We start from the raw sequence: 21,133 nt of genomic DNA on the forward strand, positions 1-21,133 counted from the left end.
AAAGCCTCTGCAGGAATCATTCCTGTCCCCACACAGCCTCCCCAGTCCTCCCTGCTGCTGCTGTATTTCAGCTGAAATGCTTATTTCCCAGGGTCCAAAAGCCCTGGCCAGGGAGATTTCCCCTTTATCAGGACTTGGACCCACCCTGATGGCTGGAGGCAAAGCATGACAGAATGACCCCATTCTCCTCATCTCCACCACAACAGCCACATGTCCAGGTGACTCTTGGTAATGCCCTGGGCACTGCAGGCTGCCCGAAGGGCCATGCTGCCCCTGGCCACAGTGCAGCCCCCCTGGGCTTCTGGCAGCACAGCACTGCCTGCAGGGGGGCTCTGAATGTGGTGAGGGGTGATGCAATGACCATCACAGCCCAGCCTGCCCGGCCACCACCGTGCTGCTCCCAGCTCTTTGACTGCTCATTTCCTTTTCCACTCCTGCACCAACACCAAAAATGTTATTCCAGGTGCTGGCCCCAGCCCTGCTTGCTCCTCCACATGCTTCACCCCGCTTCTCCTGAAACCTGAGGAGAGCTGAACTCATTTTATGCCATTTTATTTCAATGCTCTGAGGGTTAACCTTGTGCCAGGCATTTTTAGTTCTGCTATAAACACAGGAGAGGAGAGGGCCTACAACTTTGCTTAATGAGCAATTTCTTACAATTTTGAAGCTTTGATGCAATCTGCTTTCAAATGCATGAGCTTGGGGGGAGAGGGTGTTTGAGTCTGGACTCATTTTATGTTAAGCTTAAAGTCGCTTGGCAGCACTGAAGGGGCATTGTAGGACATAGGCATGGACCCCAAAAGATAAGGAAGTATCCTCAGGTGGAAGATCTGAAATGAATATATGTTGTTTGTACTAGTTTGAGATGTTAAACCCAGGTGTGTGCATGGGACAAGGGGAAGGCTTGTCTGGAAGTGCTGGTGTTGGGACTGTGCACCAGGGTGTAGATCGGGATCTCCCTGGTACTGAGACCCCACAACACCCATGCTGAAGGGCTAACAGAGCTGCTCTGCTCCTGTGGGAGATGGTTCTGGGAAAAACAAAGTCCAGCAAGGAACTGCAGGAGCAGGGGAGCTCAGGAGCCCATTGCTGCCCTAGGACATCTCTGCTGGAGCCATTGTGAGAGGGGTGGGCATGGGTGATGCTGTGTCCCCAGCACTGCCCAGGGCTGATGGGATAGAGCAGGGACAGGGACTCAGCATGGCAGCAGCCCTGCCAGCAGCCCTGCCAGCAGCCAACAGGACCCAGCTTGTCTCTCCTCTGCCCCAAGCCCTGGCTCCCTGGCAGGTCAGGGGTGTGTGTGTGCCCACAGAGCCCACCTGTGCCCAAGGACAGCGAGGGGGCAGCCACAGCCATGAACGACAGAACAACAGCTGGGGAGGGTGAAGCAAAGGCTAAATAAGGATGCTGGGCACTGCTGGCTGCCAGCCCAGTGCTGCCTGCCAATAGCCCAGTGGCAGGTGAAAATCAAACCCCCACGGGAAGATGATTCCTGGGGCTGGGCTAAGGGCAAAGGAGGGATGTTAGTCCCTCCACAGGGTGCAGGCTAGTGAGGACCATTCCGGACATTGTGTCCCCAGCAGGAATTTTCTGTGAACTTCTCTCACATCCTGGTGGGGTGGAGGTTCCCTGTGCCCCCTAGGAAAGAACTGGGTGGGGGACACATCTTAGGGCCAGGGAGCCAAGGAGGCTGCTGTTTGCCCAAGCCAGCACTGGGCTGCTCCCGGCTCTGCCCTGCACGGCTGCTCCTGGCCCCTGCCGAACCCTGGGGGGCAGCGCGGGGGGAGCAGGGGCTCCAGATTGGAACCACATGGAAGCACATTTGCAATGAATTAGGCTGGAAGCCAGCAGCTCTTGCTTGGCTGGGTGTGCAGCCAATCTTTGGGGATTGTCAGCTCCTCCCAGGTTTCCACAGCGGATGTTCCCTGGCCAGAGTGCAGCTGGGCTCTGCGCAGAGCTGCAGCCAAGGCAGCCCAGAAGGAGATGAGCACACGCTCAGGCAGGGACCCCCGCCCACACACACAGCCCTGCTGGCCCAGGTGGGCCCCCACACGGTCCTGGCCTGGGCTGGCTGAGGTTTCAGGGGCTGAGGATGCTCTGGGGGCAAGGCGGTGGTGGTGCACAGGAGGGATTATTTGGCTACTTCCCAGCCTGGCAGTCCCAGGATGAGGGGGCAGCTGCAGTGGGCATCATGTCTCCCTGCCTGCCCTGGCTCACCAGCTCCTCAAGCTGCACCCAAAATTCAGCAGATGGGGAGCTCTGCTCAGGCATTGGTGTGAAATAACATCTCGGGGTACCTGGGAAAAGGGCTGATCCAAAAGGTGGGGAAGAAAAGCTCCACCTGGCAGCCCTCTCGAGGGGTGAGAGGGTTAAGGCACTGGTACAGAAAGGCTTTGAGTGTGCATGTCAAAGAATGACACTAACAACTCATGTGACAACCTGCCAGGAAAACTTTTCAGATCATAATTCGCATAGCGTTTGTATCATGTTCCCTTCCTGTTTAAAAAGGCAATATGGAAACCGTGCAAGGGGTTATTTGCTGGTCAGGCTGATCTGCTGGTTATGCTCCCTGTCACGCGCGTCCCTTTAGGAAGTGATGCCACCACGAGAGACATAATTTCTAAAAATAACACCATCCCATGCATTAGTTTCTAGTGCCATTTGTTCTAATTATTCATTCCCAGCTAAAGAATAATGGCTAATCATTGGCATTGGGTGCATATTAAGCCCCTGGCAGAGCAAGAAATTGGGCTACCCCCCCCTTCCCTCCACCACCTGAGTGGCTTCCTTGGTGGCATGTCCTATTGATGGCAGAGGACAGAGAGGGGATGCTGCCTTCCTGCGCCCAGCACAGCCATTTCAGCCCTCACAAAGCAGTCAGGAGTATTCCATTGACCCTGCTCTGCCTCTAAATCCTGGGGGCACACAGAGTGCCTGCAGCAGCAGAGCCACAGCACAGTTCTCAGCTGGGTGTGTGGGGGCCCCAGGAGCACTGTGGCTCCCTGATAAGGCCATGTCTGTCTCTTGTTTCGCGGGTGAGGGCATTTATGAAATGACAGGCTGCAGTGTTAATCTCTGGCTGGCAAGGGAGCACGCCGACAGCGTGGCAGCTGGGCACAGCCGGCAAAAGCCTTTTGCTGCAATTGGGGCAGGGAGGTGTTTGGGGAGGTCCTGGAGATCAGCCCATCTGCCGGTGGCTTTCACCTCTCACATTTTGCACAGCCCCTGCTCCTGACACCCGTGTTGCTTGTGCCCAGCTCCCGGCTCAGAGGGGCTGGGGCAGGAGCTGCCCGTGTGTGGGCATTCCCACTGGGTTAGCTGACCTGCAAGTCTCCCATGTGCTCCTCTGGCCCTGGAACAAGAGCGGCCAAAACACGACTCCCCCTTGCATTTTTTGTATCACCCTCATAACACTGGTGAAGGAAGGGAGGCCACCGCCAGGGAACATCTGGGCTCCATTGCTCATTGTCTGGCAATTAATGTCAGCGCTGAAGACAGAAGGGACGTCAGATATTAAATAAACACGACCGCACTCTGCAGACCAAGCCAGTCCCCCTGGGGAAGGCACACATGCACCCACATGCTCCCCCAGCACGGCCCCAGCCAGGGCCGGGACAAGCGGCTCACCACACACACGTGTGAGCACAGCCACACGCTCGCCCGCTCCCACACAGCTCCGGTTTCATGTCAGCGAAGGCACAGCAGGGTAAAAAATAGTCCTCCTTTTCCTTTTCGGTTTTCCAGCAGGCAGATTACATCTGCAAGTGCAGAAACTGCCAAAAACTCTACCCCGTGAAACAGGGGGATGTGTGGAAGGTGGTCAGAGTCCCCCAGGGTCTGGGCTGGCTGGGTTCCCCATGCAAAGTTGCTGCTTGGGGTCCCACCCCTGGGCTGGATACTCGCCTCTGGCAAGGAGCAGCTGTGTTGCAGTTCCTTTGTGGGGCACACACCACACGTGGGGCTGTGTGGGCTGTGTCCTGCCTTCACTGGTGCACCCAGCCCCTCCTGCTGCCCCCTCAGCCCAGCACAGCCCGGCGTCCAACGGGTCTCTGTGCATCCTGTCGGCCCAGCCAGCAGGAATGGACAGCCCCACCCCTGCTTCCACTGGGCTGTGAAAGGCTGTGTTTCCCCCATTCCAACTTCGATGGACACCCCGAGTCTTTTCTCCTGCCCTTCCACTGTCTGTGCTCTGAGGAAGAGCAAGAGTGGGAGCAGCCTGACCTGACTACCAGCCCAGGGGCTGAGTTAGCCTGTGCACCATTTAGTTCACAGGCCAGGGCAGCTCTGCCCCACTGCCTGCCTGGTGCCAGGCACAGGCTGCGTAGTTGGGCTACTGGCCCAGACCCTCACAGGGCCGGGTCTGGAGCAGGACTTGGGTGCAGCATTGCTCTGGGTGCAGCACTATCCCTGGGGGCAGCACTATCCCTGGGGGCAGGCTGTGGCTCTAAGCTGCTTTGATGTGTGTTTTAGAGTCACACCACAGCACCCAGATAAGGCAGGGACCAGCGCGTGCCGTACAGATGTGCGGGATGCTCCTGACCTCTGTCCACTGGTGCTGCTTTTGCTGCATTGCTGCAGCCAAGTTTCCTCCATCCTGGCATCTTCCATTGAGCAAGACACATTTCAGCAAGACTCATTCACCCTGCACAAGTGCAGGGGGAAAAGCAACCCCAGCAGGCTGGTAGGTGCCCAGGCTCAGCCAGGGTGGTCTTCCATCCCTCATGACATTAAACTTGCGTGTCCTGTAAAGGGCAGCAAGGAAAAGGATGGTCAGTGAAATGTGTCCTGTCACACAAGAGCACGGCAGCAGCCAAGGGCAGCACACAGGGCTTCCTGCTCCTGCGTGCGGCGGGGACTCATTAGCTCAGGGCTGGCTGTGCCTACTTTAGTCTCTGGCAGCTTTTGTTCCCTTACAGAAATGTAGTTTCTCTCTCCCTCGCCCTTAGCCCCTTTTAATATTAAGGTCAATAGGTTGACGATTAAGCAGGAAAAGGGCATGAAGAATCAACCAAATTAAATCTTGTGTGCAAACAGGTGGGTGTGAAATTTCAATCAATGGCTGGTGTTAGCAGGGACCCCTGGGATCACGATTTCCCAGGGGAAGACTGGGAAGCCCCAGAAGGATTTGGGTACAAAAACTCCAGACATGGGAGAATAGAAAAAAAGTCTTCTCGAAAACCAATATTGACAAGGTCCCTGTGTTTGCACCCCGGCTTTCCCCGGCAGCACAAAGGGAGATGATTATCCCGGGTCCACTGGGGAGGGGACGACGGGAGCTCAAAGGTGAGCCAGGCCCCCACCCCCCGGCTCCCCTGGTCCCAGCTCCTCCACTTAATCCCCCTCTCACCCAGGCTTTGAAGTCTCCAGAGGTCGAATATGGGATGTAAATCACGTTAGACGCAGTGTGTGATCACAACGCCGCTGCGAGACAATGCCGTGCCTTCCCCCGGTGCCCGGGCATCCCGCCGAGCCGCGGCCGGCGCTGGGCTATAAACATCCCCGAGCTGAGGGCGACAGCGGGGACCGAGGGTGGGCTGCGGCCAGGGACACCCGTTCCGGGCGGGACAGAGCCTTGCGCTACACCCCGGGGCTGGAGCCACAATGGGCACTGGCGCCCAGCGGCCGCGGGGCTGCCGAGAGCGCAGGGCTCGTCCCTGGGATTAATTAGCGAAGGCTGCGGCTGCGGAGCGATGTAAAACACGAGCCGTTCGCTGGGCGTTGGTTCCCGGGGCTGTCCCGCAGCGCTGCACATCTTGTAAGCATTAGCATCACGTAAGGGGAGCCTGCACAGAAGGACCTGGGGTTTATTGGGCTGTAAACTGCGTTGTTCCCGTTACAGTAACGACGTCGCTGGTGAAGAAATGTGCCTTTAGCACATGAGGCTCGGGAACCAGGTGTGCCGGAAGGAAACAGAGCAGGGTTTGGAGGCTCTGCTGTCACCAGCGGGATAATAGAGAGAGAAACAAAGCAGATGTGGGAGGAAGCAGGGGGAGGCACCAAGGACGTGCTACCCCTGCTCCCAGGGCTGCTGTGCCTTTCAGCCCTTTGCATGTATCTGCCCCAGACACGACTGGCCGCTGCTCGGCTCTCCTGCTGCAGGACGTGGGGCTGCACACCCTGCCCTCTGCCTGCGAAGTACAGACCGGGGTGCAAGGGAAACAGCAAGTGACTGCTGGCCCCTTGGCTCTGTTTTGATCTCCTTCACTCTGCCTTGCTCCAGCACTTCCTCTGCCTCCTGTGGCACCTGGGAAGATGTGACACATGGGGTTTGCTGCCCAGAGCAGAACAAGGGCACTGTTGCCTTAAGGAGCAGCCCTGAGCATCAAGAGCTTCCTTCCCATGTTTAATTTTCCCTTAGCCAACAAAGCAGCCTCCAAAAAAAAAAAAAAAAAAAGTGATAGTGGACCCTAACAACTAACCATTTTCCCATTACCAAAAATGCATCCATGCTCTGCAGGCAGCAGGTTGGCTGGTTTAAGTCTTTTTTCACCAGTTCACACCCAAAACAGGACTGATTTTTCAAGACCAGCACCAGAGCTTACCAGCCATCACCATCTGGCTGCACAGATCTGGATGAACTGCATTATAGGCATGTTCCCACTAGTCTGGCTCCAAATGCCCCTTTTTAATTCCTGGAGCTGCCACCTGTTGCACCGTGGCACACTTTCCCAAGCAGGTGCATGGTGGGAAACACAGAGCCTGTCATCCTCCCCAGCGGTGACAAGTGACCAGGAGAGGGTGATGGTTGACGCCAGTTGATGCATCAAACCTCTGCACATACCCACTTACAGGAGATAGGCACAGGTACCAACCCACCTCACCCTCCCACCCCCAGGCTTCCCTCCACTGCTCTGCTCCATTCCTGCTCACTGCTGCAGTGCCCAAGAACAGGACCCTGGCAGTCAGAAACTCTCTGCTTTCAAAGTCTTTTTTTCTTTCTTCTTAATTGGGAGACCGGATGATTTTTTTAAAACAAAAATATGTTGTTATTGTGGAAAATATCTGCTCTCCACAGAAAATGCCTTGCATTCACTGTACACATTGTGGACCATACCAGAAAACATCTGATGTGCTTCCAAAACCTCTGGGGCATTTCTTTTCTTATTAGAGTGGAAATTTTCTTCAGGAAACAAGTTTTACCTAGTTTGCACTGACATTTGCTGCAGCAAAAAGCAAACAGCCCTGTCCCCATGTCACCCCTTCATCTCCATGAGGTGGCATCATAGGGGCATCGTGGCATGACCCAAACCTGCAGCACAAACCCTGGCATTGATTCAAGATTTGGCCCAAGTCCTGTAAGCCACTGAACACCAATCACCAGCACTCACCCAAGCTGGCCCAAGAGGGAACCATAGCTTCCTGGGGCAAGATGATATCTGTGTGAGAAACACTGAGGAAAACATATTATTTTACTGGCTTCTGGCATTCAATTAGTGTTGATGCTGTACAGCCGTACTGGCTAACATTAAAAAGACATTTATCAAGTAAAGTCAAAGCCAAACTCTGCCATTTCAGTTTAGTATTTTCTATTATTATTCTACAGAAAAGAAAAATTAAAAAAGCATACATTTCATTTGTGTCTTTCAAATTCATCTGTGATTAATGTAGATGTTAGGATGGTGATTACAACTCCACCCATCGTTTTTCCCACTGTGTCCATAGCACAAGGTGGGATGCACCTGAGGACAACTGTTATGGTCCCTCCACAACAGCTCTGTCCGTGTCTGAGTCTGACTCTGTGACATTTCCAGCTGGGGACTATTCCTTAGCTATGTTTCCTCCATCAAAGCTTCTGGACGCAGCAAAGAGAATTGCCTGTCCCTCCTCACCTGAAGCCTGCCTTACCAGCTGCTCCTCACCAAGCGTTTTTAGGTTCAACACCCAGTGGTTCCCCTTGCACTCATGAGAGCCCAGGTGCTCCTTAGGCAAGGGTTGCCTTCTCCAGAGATGAGCCCAGGAAGTTGCTGAGGTGCCATGTGACACAGCTAGCCGTGACAAAACCATATTCTCAATTTCTTTCTTTTTTTTCAAACAGGCTTCTGAGGAAACATCTGCAGTGCCCCAAGCCCACACCGGATCTGAAGATCGAAATAAAGGACTTTTGTCTTTTTATTAAGCATTTTAGCAAACGTGACTATTACATTCATATTATATTTCCCTGTTTTGTACAAACACGTTTAAGTCAGCACTAAGAGGATTATGTTTATGGCACACCAATCTCTGCTCAAATGGGTTGACTAAAGAAACTCTTGTTAAACAGTATTTTCTCTAATGCCTGTTGCTTTTCTTCCTTGCTTTAGTGCTCAGACATCTATCCAGGCTTCCTAAATCCACCCTCCCCATAAGCTTTCAGATCAAGACTCTTCCCACCTCTGCCCCCCTCTGCACTCTTTAATACAGCTGAAGATGAACATTAGTGCTTGGTTCAACTGCACTGGAAAGGGAAAGGGCAGATTCATCAAAATCTTTATACCTCCATAGAAAAATGTAGCCTTTTGCCTTTCCTCGAGTGAATGTCTTTTCTAGAGGGTATTCATTAGGGGTTTGGTCTGTTTTTGCAGACAGCTCCACAGATGTTGACATTTTTTTTCTTCGCTGGGTTAAGACGCCTTCTATAGGCTTTCAGTCTTCATTTGTTACTTCTTTATTATCCAAGAGGGGGTTTTCTTTTTTTTTTTCCCCTTCTTTTTTTTTTTTCCTTTCTTCCCAAGGAGTTGACTCAGTTCTCTGAAGAGAGCAGTGGTAGTCAGGCTCATTATTATCTCGGGCCCTTTTTCATCGCCCCGGCAGGCCGGCCGGGGCCGCGGGGCCATTGTGGCAGAGCAGCAGGTAGCTGTGGCACGGCGGGGTCAGCGCTCCGGCCGGCGCAGCGCCTTTGTGTGCCCGCCTCGTGCTGCTGCCTCCATTTGTCCGGCGGTGGGAAAGGTCAGGAGCATGCTGCTGCTCCGTACCTGAGGCTTTGTCTCCAGCCGCTGCTGAGAACTTATGTAAATAATTCATTGGAAAGCAATCGCCGGACCTGGTTGGGGGGGGAGCAGGGGAAAGGGGTGGAGATGTGCTGGCAGGGTGGTATCAGAGCTACCTGGTCTATCAAACACACTTGCCAGAGTCTTGGCCAGAGCTGCTCTGTGCTGCTCAGGAAGCTGTGGGCTTGCCACGTTCCATAAGGCTTCATATCGTCACTTCTGTGCATGAAGACAGCTGGTTTCCCACTGCGGATTTTGCCAAGAGAGCCATTTGGCTCAGTGTGGAGGCTTTAAAGCACGATGCAGGCAGCAACCTGCACTGAAATCCCCATCTCTGAGCCTGAACACACCACAGTTTGCCCAGGACCCATCACCCTTGCCTGCAGACGTACACCATCCAAATACTCATCTCGGTGCCAGTACCTCCACCTCAGCTCCACAGAAAATTTACTGCATATCTTGAGATTTTTCCCCAAAAAAGACTAGTGGTACGGACATGGGGGCTGGCAAAGGCATCATAATTCAAGTGGTGCTTCAGGACCTGCTGTAACAGAAACGGGAGGTAAGGACCCCAGCTTATTCACAGCAGGGCTCATTGTGTTATCCCGTCACTGCAGGCCATGCATTATCTCAGGGAAAACTAAAGCCCTCCTGCTCCTCCTGGGAGCCCTCCCAGCCCATTCCCACACTGCCTGGAATCACCAGCCCCATGGAAAGAGCATGGAGCTCCCCAGCCAAGCTCCCAGCATGAGCCAGTGTTGGGGACAGGGCAGAGGTGACAGGTATCTTTATCCCACCATGCAGGACAGCTCAAACATCCTGCTGGCAGGAATTTGTTTGCAAATTTTCTTCCATTGAAAGGAGAGAGGGGACTGAAATAACTGTTTGATTATGGCAGGGGCAGGCAAGACAGAGGGACAGGCAGATCCTGGGGAGCTGTGCTCCCAGTCCTTAACCTCCACTCCACAAGTGGATGATTTAATACCTTGCTGGGGCATGTTGGCTCCAGCCATGGGCAGGGGTGGGCATTAAGAGTGATGTGGTCCCAGTTAGTAGCCACTATCTGAAAGACACCACCTGTGGTTAGGAGAGGAGGTGCCTGGCCAGCAGGCATGGCTCCCTCTTTCCCCACAGGGTTACAGGACTGTGCCAATGCTGGGTACCCACACTGGGTACCCAAGTACTCACCAGCTGCCCTTGCCCAGCAAAAAGTGGAGCAGAGAGGGAGCAGCTCCCCTCTGCCAGCTGCAGCCCTGTGTCCCAGCCTAGGACACTGAGCTCAACCGGAATCCACATGAGAATATTGATGGGGAGGCCAAAATCCATCACATTCAGCCCCCACCGGTATGCTAAAAGCTCTTGCCATTTTCTCTTTTTATCACAGCTTTAGCAGGAGAGCTCCCATTAGCTTTACACATCGTCCCTGGGGAAATAGTGCTGATAGATGTGTGAGATCAGGCAGGTGGATTTTCTTTTCATCACATATGCTGGAAAAGCCTTCCACTGCTAAAAGCAAGATGAGACTGAGCCAGCTCTTGCAGACTGCTAATGATTCACCCGGGGGGTCATGGCTGGATTTCAGGCCCCTTGCTCTCTGCTGGTGCCTGGGTGCTGCCTGGCTCAGCAGGCAGGGCAGGATCTGGCCTAGAACAGCACTGACTCACAGGGACTTTCCTTTGGGCTCGGCCCCCTCGTTTTCCCCTGAATGGAGACTGGTCCTCTCCCAGCACAGCATTTCACCCCAGCAAATTCCCAGCACAGCCACGGGCTGAAAGTAGCTTTTCTGTAACAGTGGAGTGATGGCATGTCCAGCTGAGCTTGCCCTTTCTCACTCTGCTGGGTCTGTTCTGCCCATTGCTCCCCCTGAGCACACTGAGCTCGGTGGTGCTCACACACACTGGCCAGCATCAGAAGGAGCCCCGGACACAGGATCCACAGCAGCTTCTGCGTGAACATGACAAGTGCCGAGGTTTATAACCCAGAAAATCTGGGCTCTGAAGGGCTCTATCTGGTGGGGCGGGAGGCGTGCCGCCCTGCCCAGAGCCACTTTTATGCCATTGTGCCTTTTCAGCATTGCATTAAGGCAGCCAAAGAAGGGGGATTTTTAATGGTTCCAGGGGAACAAAGCGGAAACATTCGACCCAACTTCATTACAGAATCATCTGAAACGCTTGAGGAACGTTTCCCACTAATTATCATAAATAGCCGAAAAAAAATCTTTCCCTCCCAAAGCAGGTTCCAGCTGCCCCTCTGTGTTTTCTCACCTCCACTTCCAATAGCCTGACCCTGCCCCTGCACAAAGGGGAGACTCCATCTCCTCTCCCCCCACACTCAGGGGCTCTAAAGAAATACAAACAGGCAGCAGATTAACAGCACTTGTTTGCACCTTAAACAAACAGGAACTTCCGCCCCTCCGGGCTCTCTCACTGCCCAAGGGAGGATGCACCAGCTTGTTTTTCTGGCCCTTGCTCTCATGCCCTGCCCAAACACCAGATAAAAGCCTGGGCAGCCCAAGGCATGAGGCAGGCAGGATGAGAATGCCAGGGGTGTCAGCCCCCCATCTGCTTGAGCCTGGTCCCCCATGCTGAGTGTCTTCTTGCTGCCCCATCTGCCCCTGGGGAGGTTGGGCCCCTGCTGCAGGAGGGTTGTGAGACGCCAGGGGCAAAGCAGATAAAGGAATGTCCTGGTTCAGCTCTTGCCCCATGTGTCTCACAGGGCTCCTTGCAAGAGGCAGCCTGATGTGGCTGGGTGGGTACTGTGGGTGGGTGTGCAGAGGGATAGTGAAGGTGAAGGACAGAAAGGGAGAGACAAACCATGCAGAGGACACACAGAGGTGTTCTGGTGCTCAAAACCATCACCAGCATCGAGGGGGCACTGAGCAATGACTGCCAGCCCACAGCCACCTCTGCTCAGTGCAATAGGGGATGGATGAGTGCTGCACATGCCGGTGAAGCTGGACCTGAGGCTGATTCCAGGAGCTGCCTCCTTTGCCAGGGACCTGCCCCAGCTTGGCTGCTCAATCTGCAGGTCCCATGTCACCCAGTGGCATTGCCAGCACCTCCCTGCTCTTACATGACCAGGTGCCAAACCAGTCTCTTCTCACCCTGCAGTCAGCCTCCAGCTCCCCATGCCTCTCAAACCACCGCAGCAGCTGTTGAGACGCTGCTCCCAGCACAGTTTGGCACATGTCTGGCACTGGCACACGAGGCAGGCATGCAGGGAGGAAGCTGTGGCAGCGTGGCCATGGGCTGGGACAGGTTCCCATCACGAGCCAGCAGTGAGACTTGCCCACCAGAGGCCCAGGCTTGCTCCTCGCCCAGGTTATTGTGCAAATCCCCTCAGCAGGTGTTCATTGCCCCCCTTCCCACCAGCCACAAGAAAGAGCTCTGGCTTGCAAGCTCCCTTTCTGCCCGTGGGGTGCCCCTGGGACAGGAAAGGGAACTGAGGCAGGTGGCAGGGACAGGCCACCACGCCCGCAGCATGGCAGGCTCCCAGCAGGGCTGACACACAGAGGGTCCAGGCTGTAGCAGCACACATTGGTGCAGATCCCCATGCTCTGCCCCATCTCTGTGTGCTCTTTGGCTGCTCTTGCTCAGCAAGCAAGAAACCCCAGGCTGCTTCTCCACAGGCTGCCCAGACACATCACCCCCAGGACACCCTGCATCCCTCTCAGTCCCTTCTCTCCTGGAGTGCACTGGAGCCAACAGGGGCAAATGGGAACAGCTGCTAATTCCTCCCAGCCCAGCCCAGCCGTAACCCTCCATGGACTGGCCCTAAAATGGTGAAGGGAGCTGATCCTTGCCTGTAAGCCAGCTGCACCAGCCTGGCCCCGGCAACACGCACGCTGTATTTTCATTGCAAATTACAAATCGATCATAGCAGGAAATACCCGTGCTGAGAACACCCTTGGCTGTTATTATTTTACAGCACTCTGAGGCACTTAGAGGTGTTCTGGGCACTTAGAAAGACGTGGCCCTTTCGGGGTATTATGGGGCAAATTAGTTTTAAAAGCAGCTGTAGGAATGTTGGCCATTTGGCTTCCGGAGCCGGATGGGCACAGGTGGAGGCTGCGGCTTTGTGCTGCTTTCGGATACAGCACCGCCCTGCAAAGAGGGAACCAGCGTGCTCCGGAGCGAACACCTCGTGCCTGACCCCAGCTTTATTAATAACAAGTAATTAATATGAGAGCGGACGTGCCTTGTGTCTCTGAAGACCTTTTAAGATGTGATTATGTTGTGCTAATCTCACCCCGAAGTACTTCCCTGTTTAGACTGCGCTGGGCCATTAAATATCTGAAAAGCCAGCAGAGACCCCCCCTCATCACCTTGGGAAGTGCTCGGGGTCTGTTCCCCAGCAGCCAGGCCCCACTTTCAAACCCTCTAAATCAAGTATTAAGCCGAGTCCATCTGGATTGCCAGAAAAAACACTGCCTCCCCCTCATCTGTATCTCATTACCTGCTGTGCCAGCCCCGGCCCTGGAGCTGCTCTCTCCGTCCCGCCCAGATGTGCTGCCCCAAGCTCGCCTCCCGTATTTCACAGCCGTCAGCAGGACTTCAAGGAGTAGCTGAAGGGCCTGTAACACTGCACAGGTTCTTAGCAAGGATGTATATCCATGTCCCTAATGCATAGCTGCAGGCACACGCTCCAGCAAAAAGCCCCTTTCCCCCTCCCCTGGTCTTGCACCAGGCAGGGGAGCTGAGGTGCTCAGGGCTCACTGGCCAGGAGGTTTCTGAGTTGCTTTCCCACTTTTCCTTGTGAAACACATGTCCAGACTATTGCTTTTCAGGGACTCTTTCCCTGGGACACCCCCAAGGGGCCAGGCAGCCCCTATGCCACACAACTGGGGAAGGCCACCCAAAGGCAGGACAGGATGGAGCAGGCACCAGCAGCAATGGCAAGGAGTTCAAGACAGACACTTGCAACCCTGTAGAAACTGTGGTGATCACATTTGGGAGCAGCTTACCTTGCACAGGGCAAAATCAAGACTGAACCTAGAGCAAAAAATAAGGTACCCAGAGACCCGAATCAAGGAACAACCCCGGTGTTCATCAGCTCAAATTTGCCTGGAATAAAGCTTCCCAGGGAAGGTTTCAACACTTTCTGTGATGGCAAAAACCACAGAGGAACAGCCACTTTTGTTTAAGTTTGGCACTTCCCTGGGGCTGGCAGGAGCCCAGGACTGTGAAGGTGAAGGCTCACATCAATGCTTTCTCCCAAGCTTCCCAAGAGACAGTTCCCTGTTCCCAGCCTCCAGCCAGGGCTCAGCCAGCTGTGCTGAAACATCACTCTTCCAGAGGGGCTGGGCAGGCAGCGTCGCAAAGAGATTTTGGGGGACATGAGATTAAAGAGTGGAAAGAAAAGCTTGTCCATTGTGGCACGGTGACACTGCCTGCAGAGGGTCAGCCCTGGTGCTACACCAATCCCTGATGGCCAGCACTGACTGCAGACCCCATGCTCCACCAAGCAACAGGAATCCCCCACATCAGGTCGCAGCAAGAAAAGCCCTGAGATGAAAACAGTCTTCTCAGCAGCCCATCAGACAGGCAGGGGAGGCTTTAATATCAGGGAGGAGGAAAGGGAGCAGGAGAGGGGAGGGGGTCTGTGTGTGATGGGGGTACAGACACTGACACATCCCATAACTTGGCACAGGGAATAAGACAGGGTGCAGGGCAGGAAGTCTCACGATATCTTTCCCCAAGGACTGCAGGCACCTTCCAGGGATGGGAGGAGATTCGGTATGAGCTCCTGACCCTAGGAGCAAAGAGCGGCCGTGTCCGTGGTGCGGGGGTCCCAGCCGACGGGTGCGGGGGCTCCGGCGGTTCGGTGGCCACGGTCAGGCGGTGGTAGCCACTGCCTGTGTCGGGATGCCATCTAGTGTCCCTTGGCAGAAGGGCCGTCAGGCAGGGACACCGCGTGTAGGCTTGCAGGCTCCCAGCATCGCCAGGGGTCTGCCAGAAGGCATCCCAAAACAGCCTGGCTGCTGGGACCCCCACACTGGGATCGGCCTGAGTGCCCACCCCGGGGACAGCGCACCCTGCGGCCAGCACGGCTGCAGACCCCAAAGGAGGAAAATTGGCACAGCCCAGGTCATACAGGGGCAAGAAAGCTCAAGGTGGTGCTGGGGCTGGCTCAGGAGTCCCCGGAGCAGCCAGGGTCTGAAGGCTCAGCAGCCTCACGGGTGGCCCGCGGCGGTGGCGGGTGTCCTGGTGAAGGAGGAGCGCGACCACCGCCCCCAGCAGTGTGCAGGCTGCCTGCAGTGCCAGCGCGGCCAGCCCCAGGGCCAGGGACACCTGACATTGCCATGGGCCGGCCCCCAGGGACAAGCCCCAGGCACGATGACCGCGGGGGGCTAGGGGTGGGCAGGCTGGACAGTCTGATGGTGTGGGGACGGGAGGTGTTGGAAGCCGGATGGTGCCTGCCAGGGCAGGAGTGTGTTGGGGGACAGTGGGGGTGGTCTGGGCACCAGCTGTGGACAAGTCACTCGTGGTAGCATGGTGCCACTCCCTGTCTGGTGCAGGAGCATGGTGCGATGGTGAATGTGAGGCCAGTGGGACTGTGCCCAGAGCAGCAGTCCTGGGGAATGGCCAGAGTGCCATGGAGGAAGCTGAGACAAGGGAGGTTATGGGGGTTCCCGGTGGGATGGTGGCTGGCCTCTCCCTGGGCCCTGAAAGAGCAGGAGGCTCTTGTCTGGTGGTGGCTACCTGTGGGCTTGTTGGCACCAGTGTGGTGGCAGAAGCTAGAGTGGGTGACATAGGTTCTGGGGGGGTGGCCCCAGGAGACTGTAGCCTTACGATGGCTGAAGTTGAAACAGCTGATGATAGGGTGGTGATGGAAGCCTTGGGCATCTCAGCTGATGATGGTGTGGCAGTGTTGGCCTTTGGCAGCACAGCTGATGATGAGGTGCTGATGGAGGTTTCTGGTAGCACAACTGGTGATGAGGTGCTGATGAAGCCTTTTGGAAGAATAGCTGGTGATGGGGTGGTGACGAAGGCTTTGGGTAGCACAGTTGGTGATGGTGTGGTGATGGAGGTCTTGGGCTTATTGGTTGTTGATGGGCTGGCAATGATGGTCTTCTGCAGCACAGTTGGTGGTAGGGTGGTGATGAAGGCTTTTGGGAGCACAGCTGGTGGTGGGGTGATAACAAAGGCCTTAGATGGCTTGGTTGGTGATGGAGAAGGGAAGGCAGCCTCTGCTGGCATGGTTGGCAACACAGCAGAGGTGAGCACAGGTGAAAAAGTGGTTGTCACTGGCCTGATGGGAAAGGCTGCCAACGACAGCATGGTTGGTGCTGCTGAGGACACATGGGCTCCACGTGACAGCAATGTTGGCATGCTTTGTGATGAAGTGGAGTTAAATGGCAGAGTGCCTGGGCAAATTAAGTGCTCATCCCTCAGCAATATTACTGCTTGCCCTGCCAGGTGGGGTGGGCTCTTGCAGGAGACTTGGGTGGACAACTTGACCTTGTCACTGTTGTCCAGGATCCAGCGGTGCAGGTAGCAGAGGCTGCAGTCACATCTCCATGGGTTACCACTCAGATACACTGAGCTGAGCTTCTTCAGGGGGTCTAAGAGCCCTTGGGGAACGCTCTCCAGCTGGTTCTTTCGAAGGTTGAGGGTTTTCAGATTTGGGACAGAAGCAAAGACCTCTTCATCCAGAGCAGAGAGCTGATTTGTGTCCAGCTGGAGGTCCAAGAGCTTGTTGAGCCCAGCAAAGACTCCTCTTGGCAGGGCTGATAGCTGGTTGTGGGACAAGAGGAGTTTGCCAAGGGATGTGAGGTTGACAAAGATGCCATCTGGAAGTGTGGCCAAACTGTTCCTGCCCAGATCCAGCTCCCGCAAGTGTGGCATGGCGTCAAAAAGGCAGCAGGGGAGTTCCATAATTTGATTTGAACCCAGAGTCAGCAACTTCAATTTGTTTAAACCAAAAAAGGCCTGAGCTGGGAGAGCCCTGATGAGGTTGTTGTCCAAGAGGAGTTTCTCCAGGTGAGGCAGGCTCCTCAGAAGCATGGGTGGCAGTGCTCTGAGCCTGTTGCTCTGGAGGCTGAGCTCCAGCAGCTCCAGCTGACTGTTTAGCAGTCCCTCCGGGAGGTCCTGCAACTCATTCTCATACAGCCTGAGGACTTGCAGCTGGGAGAGTTTGCTAAAGGCATTCACAGGGAGAGTTGTGATCCTGTTTCTAGACAGGTCCAAAAAAGTGAGATTGACAAGAGAATCGAAAATGCCTTCTGGAAGAGAAGGGATTGCATTGATGTGCAGAGAGAGCTCTCCCAAACTTTCCAGCCCATCAAACAGACCCTTGGGGATGTATTTGAGTTGGCTGTCTCTCAGCTCCAACCTCTGTAAGCTTGGGAGGTTTTGGAAAGTGCCCATGGATAGCTCCTCTAACGAGGCACCAGAGATGTCCAAATCCCTCAGTTTGTCCAAATTATCAAAGGCTCCAGGTTCAATAGTCTTGATCTTGTTGCCAATGAACAAAATCTTGATCAGGTTGGGCATGTACCTGAAGGCACCTTTCCTTATAGCAGTGATGCTGGTTTGCACAAAGATCATCTCAGAAACAAAGGGTTTTGCAATCTTTGGGATCTCTTTAACATCATTTTTAGTCCCTCTGTAGACTGCCTGGTAGTCTTTGGGCATGTCATATGGGTCTTCAGCCAGGATTTGATCTTGGCATTTATGGGGATGGAAGAAGAGGAGGAAAAGGAAAAGGAAATGGTACATTGTCCTGAAAAAAAAGGTTTCAAAAATCAATTATAAAGAACAAGAAATCTCTGTCCACGGCGCATGAACTGTAGTATCACACTGTTGTTCAGCTCTCAGGATTCTTCTATTCACATACCATGACTCATTTATTGAGAAAAAGAAAGACTGGGCAAACATATTCTGCATTTACACGAGTTCACTGCTGTTGGTACCAAGGGATGGAGAGGGAAGGTGAGCCAGCTCGTGGCTTGTACTGGGACATGCTCCAGGAGCTACAAGGGCTGGACAGGCTGTTCTCTGGCCCTCCTTCTCACATGTTTGAGCTGTTTGCTCAGTCTCTGCCTGGGTGAAGAAGGCAAAGTGCTGCTGCCCATTAGTGCTGCCCCAGTGGGTCCAGTTAGTCAGCAGGGCAACCCATTCATGCAACAACAGAAGCAGTCAGCCCTGCACTTGCTAATGAGGGATCAGCAAGGGTCCCAGGAGCCAGCCAAGACCAGAGGACCTTGTGTACTCAGAATTTCCACACTGTGCTGGGTGGACTTGCTATTTAATTGCTGCTTCTCTCAGTTCAGGGAGGTAATTTTCTGAGCATCTCTTTTTGAGGATTCTTGCTGATTGCACCATATTTTGGCCTTGGTTTTGCAGCTCTGTCAGACAGAAATAGTTAACTTGAGAGCAGCAACCAAGCTTTAGGGCAAGTCTCATTAAAACACTGCGAAATGTCCACAGCTGAGCTCTTTAATACCTAACATTTGGGGCTCTGACCTTGCAGGTAGGAAGTGAAGTCACTGATGCACACCTACTAGGAGAGCCGACCACTTCCATGGAAACATTTGGAAACACTCAGCTAACACATTAAATGGGGTTTAACTGCCTTGAGCATCTCACTGGGACCATATTTCCAACTTTTGATTCACAGCCCTGTGTGGGAGCAGGGAAAAGAGGTATGGGTTGCTTCTTGGGCGTCCATCAAAGGTGACCATGCAAAAAAACTTATTCTGAGAGGGTAAATTTGCTATGAAAAGATTTTTGGGGGTTTTTTCTGTTTTTTTAAATATTGACAGGTCAGCAAATACAGAAGACTGAAAGCCACTGGGTTTGAAGAGAAATGGATAGGAGGTGACATCTGTTGCACAGGCTGACCCCCTGGGCTTCCAGGGCAGAAGCCACTGCTGATCCCTGCCCATCCTCTCCCCAGGGAGACTCAGGTGGAGGAGCTGGGGCTGTGGATGTAAAAGTGCCTTCACTTAAGCTGCAGGGGCAGTGCTATGGGTGAAATGTGCAGGGTGGAAACGTCTGGGTGTGTGGGGATGAAAACAGACAGTTTTGAACCGCAAAGCTCTTTTAAAACTCTCACTGCAGTCCCTTGCTTGTCCCCCACTCCAGCCGGGCAGGGATGGCCCCAGGTCATGGCATTGCAGCCACCCTGCTCCTTGTTGCAAGGAAACGACCATCAGCCCTCCACACCACCCCTCCCAGCACATTTTAAAGAGCAAATAAAAGCATTTTGCATCACTTACTTGGCTGAGCAACTGCAAACGAGTTCAGCCACCGGAATGAGCCATGCCATGCGAGGAGAGAGGACACCGGATGGGGATCCCATCACCTGGCCAGCTCTTTATCCACATCCCAGGCGCAGGGCTCGGTTTCACGTGAGCTCAGGACACCAGTCTGTGTGGGGAGATAAGGGATGGCTGGGGAGCCAGCAGAGGAGCTGTGCCGCCAGTGCAGGAGGCCACGGCAGAAACCTCTCGGACGGACGCAGTCACGTACTCCCCAGGCGTTATCTGCTGGCACCACTTGACTCGTCACATCCAGGGAAACCTGAAGATCTCCAGGCCAGCCTGTTTTGCAGGCAATGGTCTCTGTGGTCCCATATCTCCACCAGGGTAACTCACCAGTTTCACAAACACCACCCCCACTGACACGACAGAAAGTGGTTTCATTCCTCAGGATTTGCCTGGTGTAGCTAAAGGTGCAGTTCCAAAGCCATTTTTTAATGCTTATAAACAGTAAAACATCTGTGGCTGGACAGATACAACACCCAGGCTCTGTGCTCAGCCCCACAGCTCCACACCTTGCTGGCTGTAGTGTTGTGTGCTGCACCCCAGCACAAGCCGAAGACTGTCCCACAGTGACACCTGGAGCTCCTGGCTGGTGTAGGGCATCTTGTGGATGCTCTTTTTGATGCAAAGACTTAACCTGACAGGATATCCATTGCTTCCCAATGGGTAACTGCACTGAGTGCATTTAAACATGTCTTCTTCTGTTTTCACCTGCTTCTATAAAAGTTCAGCTTCTGCTTGCTAGGCTTCATTGTACTTTTCCTGGCAAATTTAAAAAACAGCCTACTGCATATTTTAAACAGCCTTACCCTTTTCCAATATCAATGTTGTACGCATCCATGTCCCCTCTAGGTGTCAGGCTGCTCCAGAAGCTGCAGGGTGGCAGGAGCCTGGGTGCTTGAGGGGAGAGAGTTTGCAGTAAGATTGTCACCAGCTGCCCAGGCCACAGTGTCACAGCTGTGCCAGGGTTTGGGAAACTGCATCCAACCACAGCATCACTGGTCCAGGTATGGAGGTGGCCTTGCCAGCATCACCTGGGAGACATCTGCAGCAGAGTGGCAGTCCCACACTTGCAAGAGGCAGCAGGGTGGCTGGGCAGGATTGTGTCTGGGGAGCAGCACTGCCCACCTGCCTCCTCCCAGGAGCATGGGGCAGGCAGTCACAACAATGAAGGTTGGAAAAGATCTCTTAAGATCAGCAGGTCCAGCTGTTAACTCTGCGCTGCCAAGTCCACCATTAAACCATGCTCTGAAGTGCCACATACACCCAATTCTTAAGTCCAGAATCTGGAGCAGGGCTAGGATCTCAGCCCAGGGTCAGGGCAGGTGGGGCAAAGGTGGCACAGAGACTCTGGTCCCCCAAGGCAGCAGCGGGGCAGCGGCGCCAGGGACACACAGCCCAGCGGCGGAACCAGCACAGCCCCCGCCAGAACCCCACGGCCGCTGCTGGGGCAGGGCTGGGGGCTCCGAGGAGCGCGGGGGGCACGGGGAGGGCTACCCCGGCTCTGCCGGGCCCGAGGAACTTTGTCCCGACTGCCACGAGATGGTGCCGCAGCACCGCCGCACCGCAGCGCACAGACACACGGACAAGGACAGACACAGGGACACGGACAGACACAGGGACACGGACAGAAGCACACGGACACGGACAGACACACACGGGCATGGATAGACACAGGAACACTCACAGATACACACAGACACGGACAGACACACACGGGGATGGACAGACACAGGGACATGGACAGACACAGACACACACTGACACAGAGACACATGGACGTGGACAGGCACATGGACATGCATAGACACAGGGACACTCACACAGGCATGGACAGACAGACACAAGGACATGCACAGACAGTCGTGTCGCTTACACCCCTGTTGCACCCACCCTCACC

At 54.4% G+C, this 21,133-nt stretch overlaps 1 protein-coding gene across 2 annotated transcripts; it reads right to left on the minus strand.

Annotated features, from left to right (window-relative positions):
• Nucleotides 1-8,091: 8,091 nt before the first annotated feature.
• On the minus strand, nt 8,092-20,865 carry LOC146433283 (uncharacterized). 2 transcript variants are annotated; one of them, XM_085069428.1, is made up of 2 exons: nt 19,189-20,865; nt 8,092-17,690 (listed from the first exon to the last, which is right to left on the minus strand). In XM_085069428.1, exons 1-2 carry the CDS (start codon nt 19,269-19,271, stop codon nt 15,074-15,076), a joined length of 2,700 nt encoding a protein of 899 aa, XP_084925554.1. In that variant the 5' UTR covers nt 19,272-20,865; the 3' UTR covers nt 8,092-15,073. The 2 variants fall into 2 exon arrangements, with proteins under 2 accessions (XP_084925554.1, XP_084925555.1); XM_085069429.1 differs by having other exon boundaries at nt 8,092-18,315.
• Nucleotides 20,866-21,133: the final 268 nt, after the last annotated feature.

Source organism: Lichenostomus cassidix, chromosome 9 (assembly GCF_008360975.1).
Source record: "Lichenostomus cassidix isolate B80296 chromosome 9, HeHo_3.0, whole genome shotgun sequence".
Lineage (NCBI taxonomy): Eukaryota > Metazoa > Chordata > Aves > Passeriformes > Meliphagidae > Lichenostomus > Lichenostomus cassidix.

What these genes read in the sequence shown, in the direction of transcription:
- LOC146433283 (XM_085069428.1), bottom strand. Translation starts at nt 19,271, where the DNA reads ATGGGATCCCCATCCGGTGTCCTCTCTCCTCGCATGGCATGGCTCATT. An exon ending in GTTTGCAGTTGCTCAGCCAA is followed by an intron (nt 17,691 to 19,188) that starts GTAAGTGATGCA and finishes CTTTTTTTTCAG; the next exon opens with GACAATGTACCATTTCCTTT.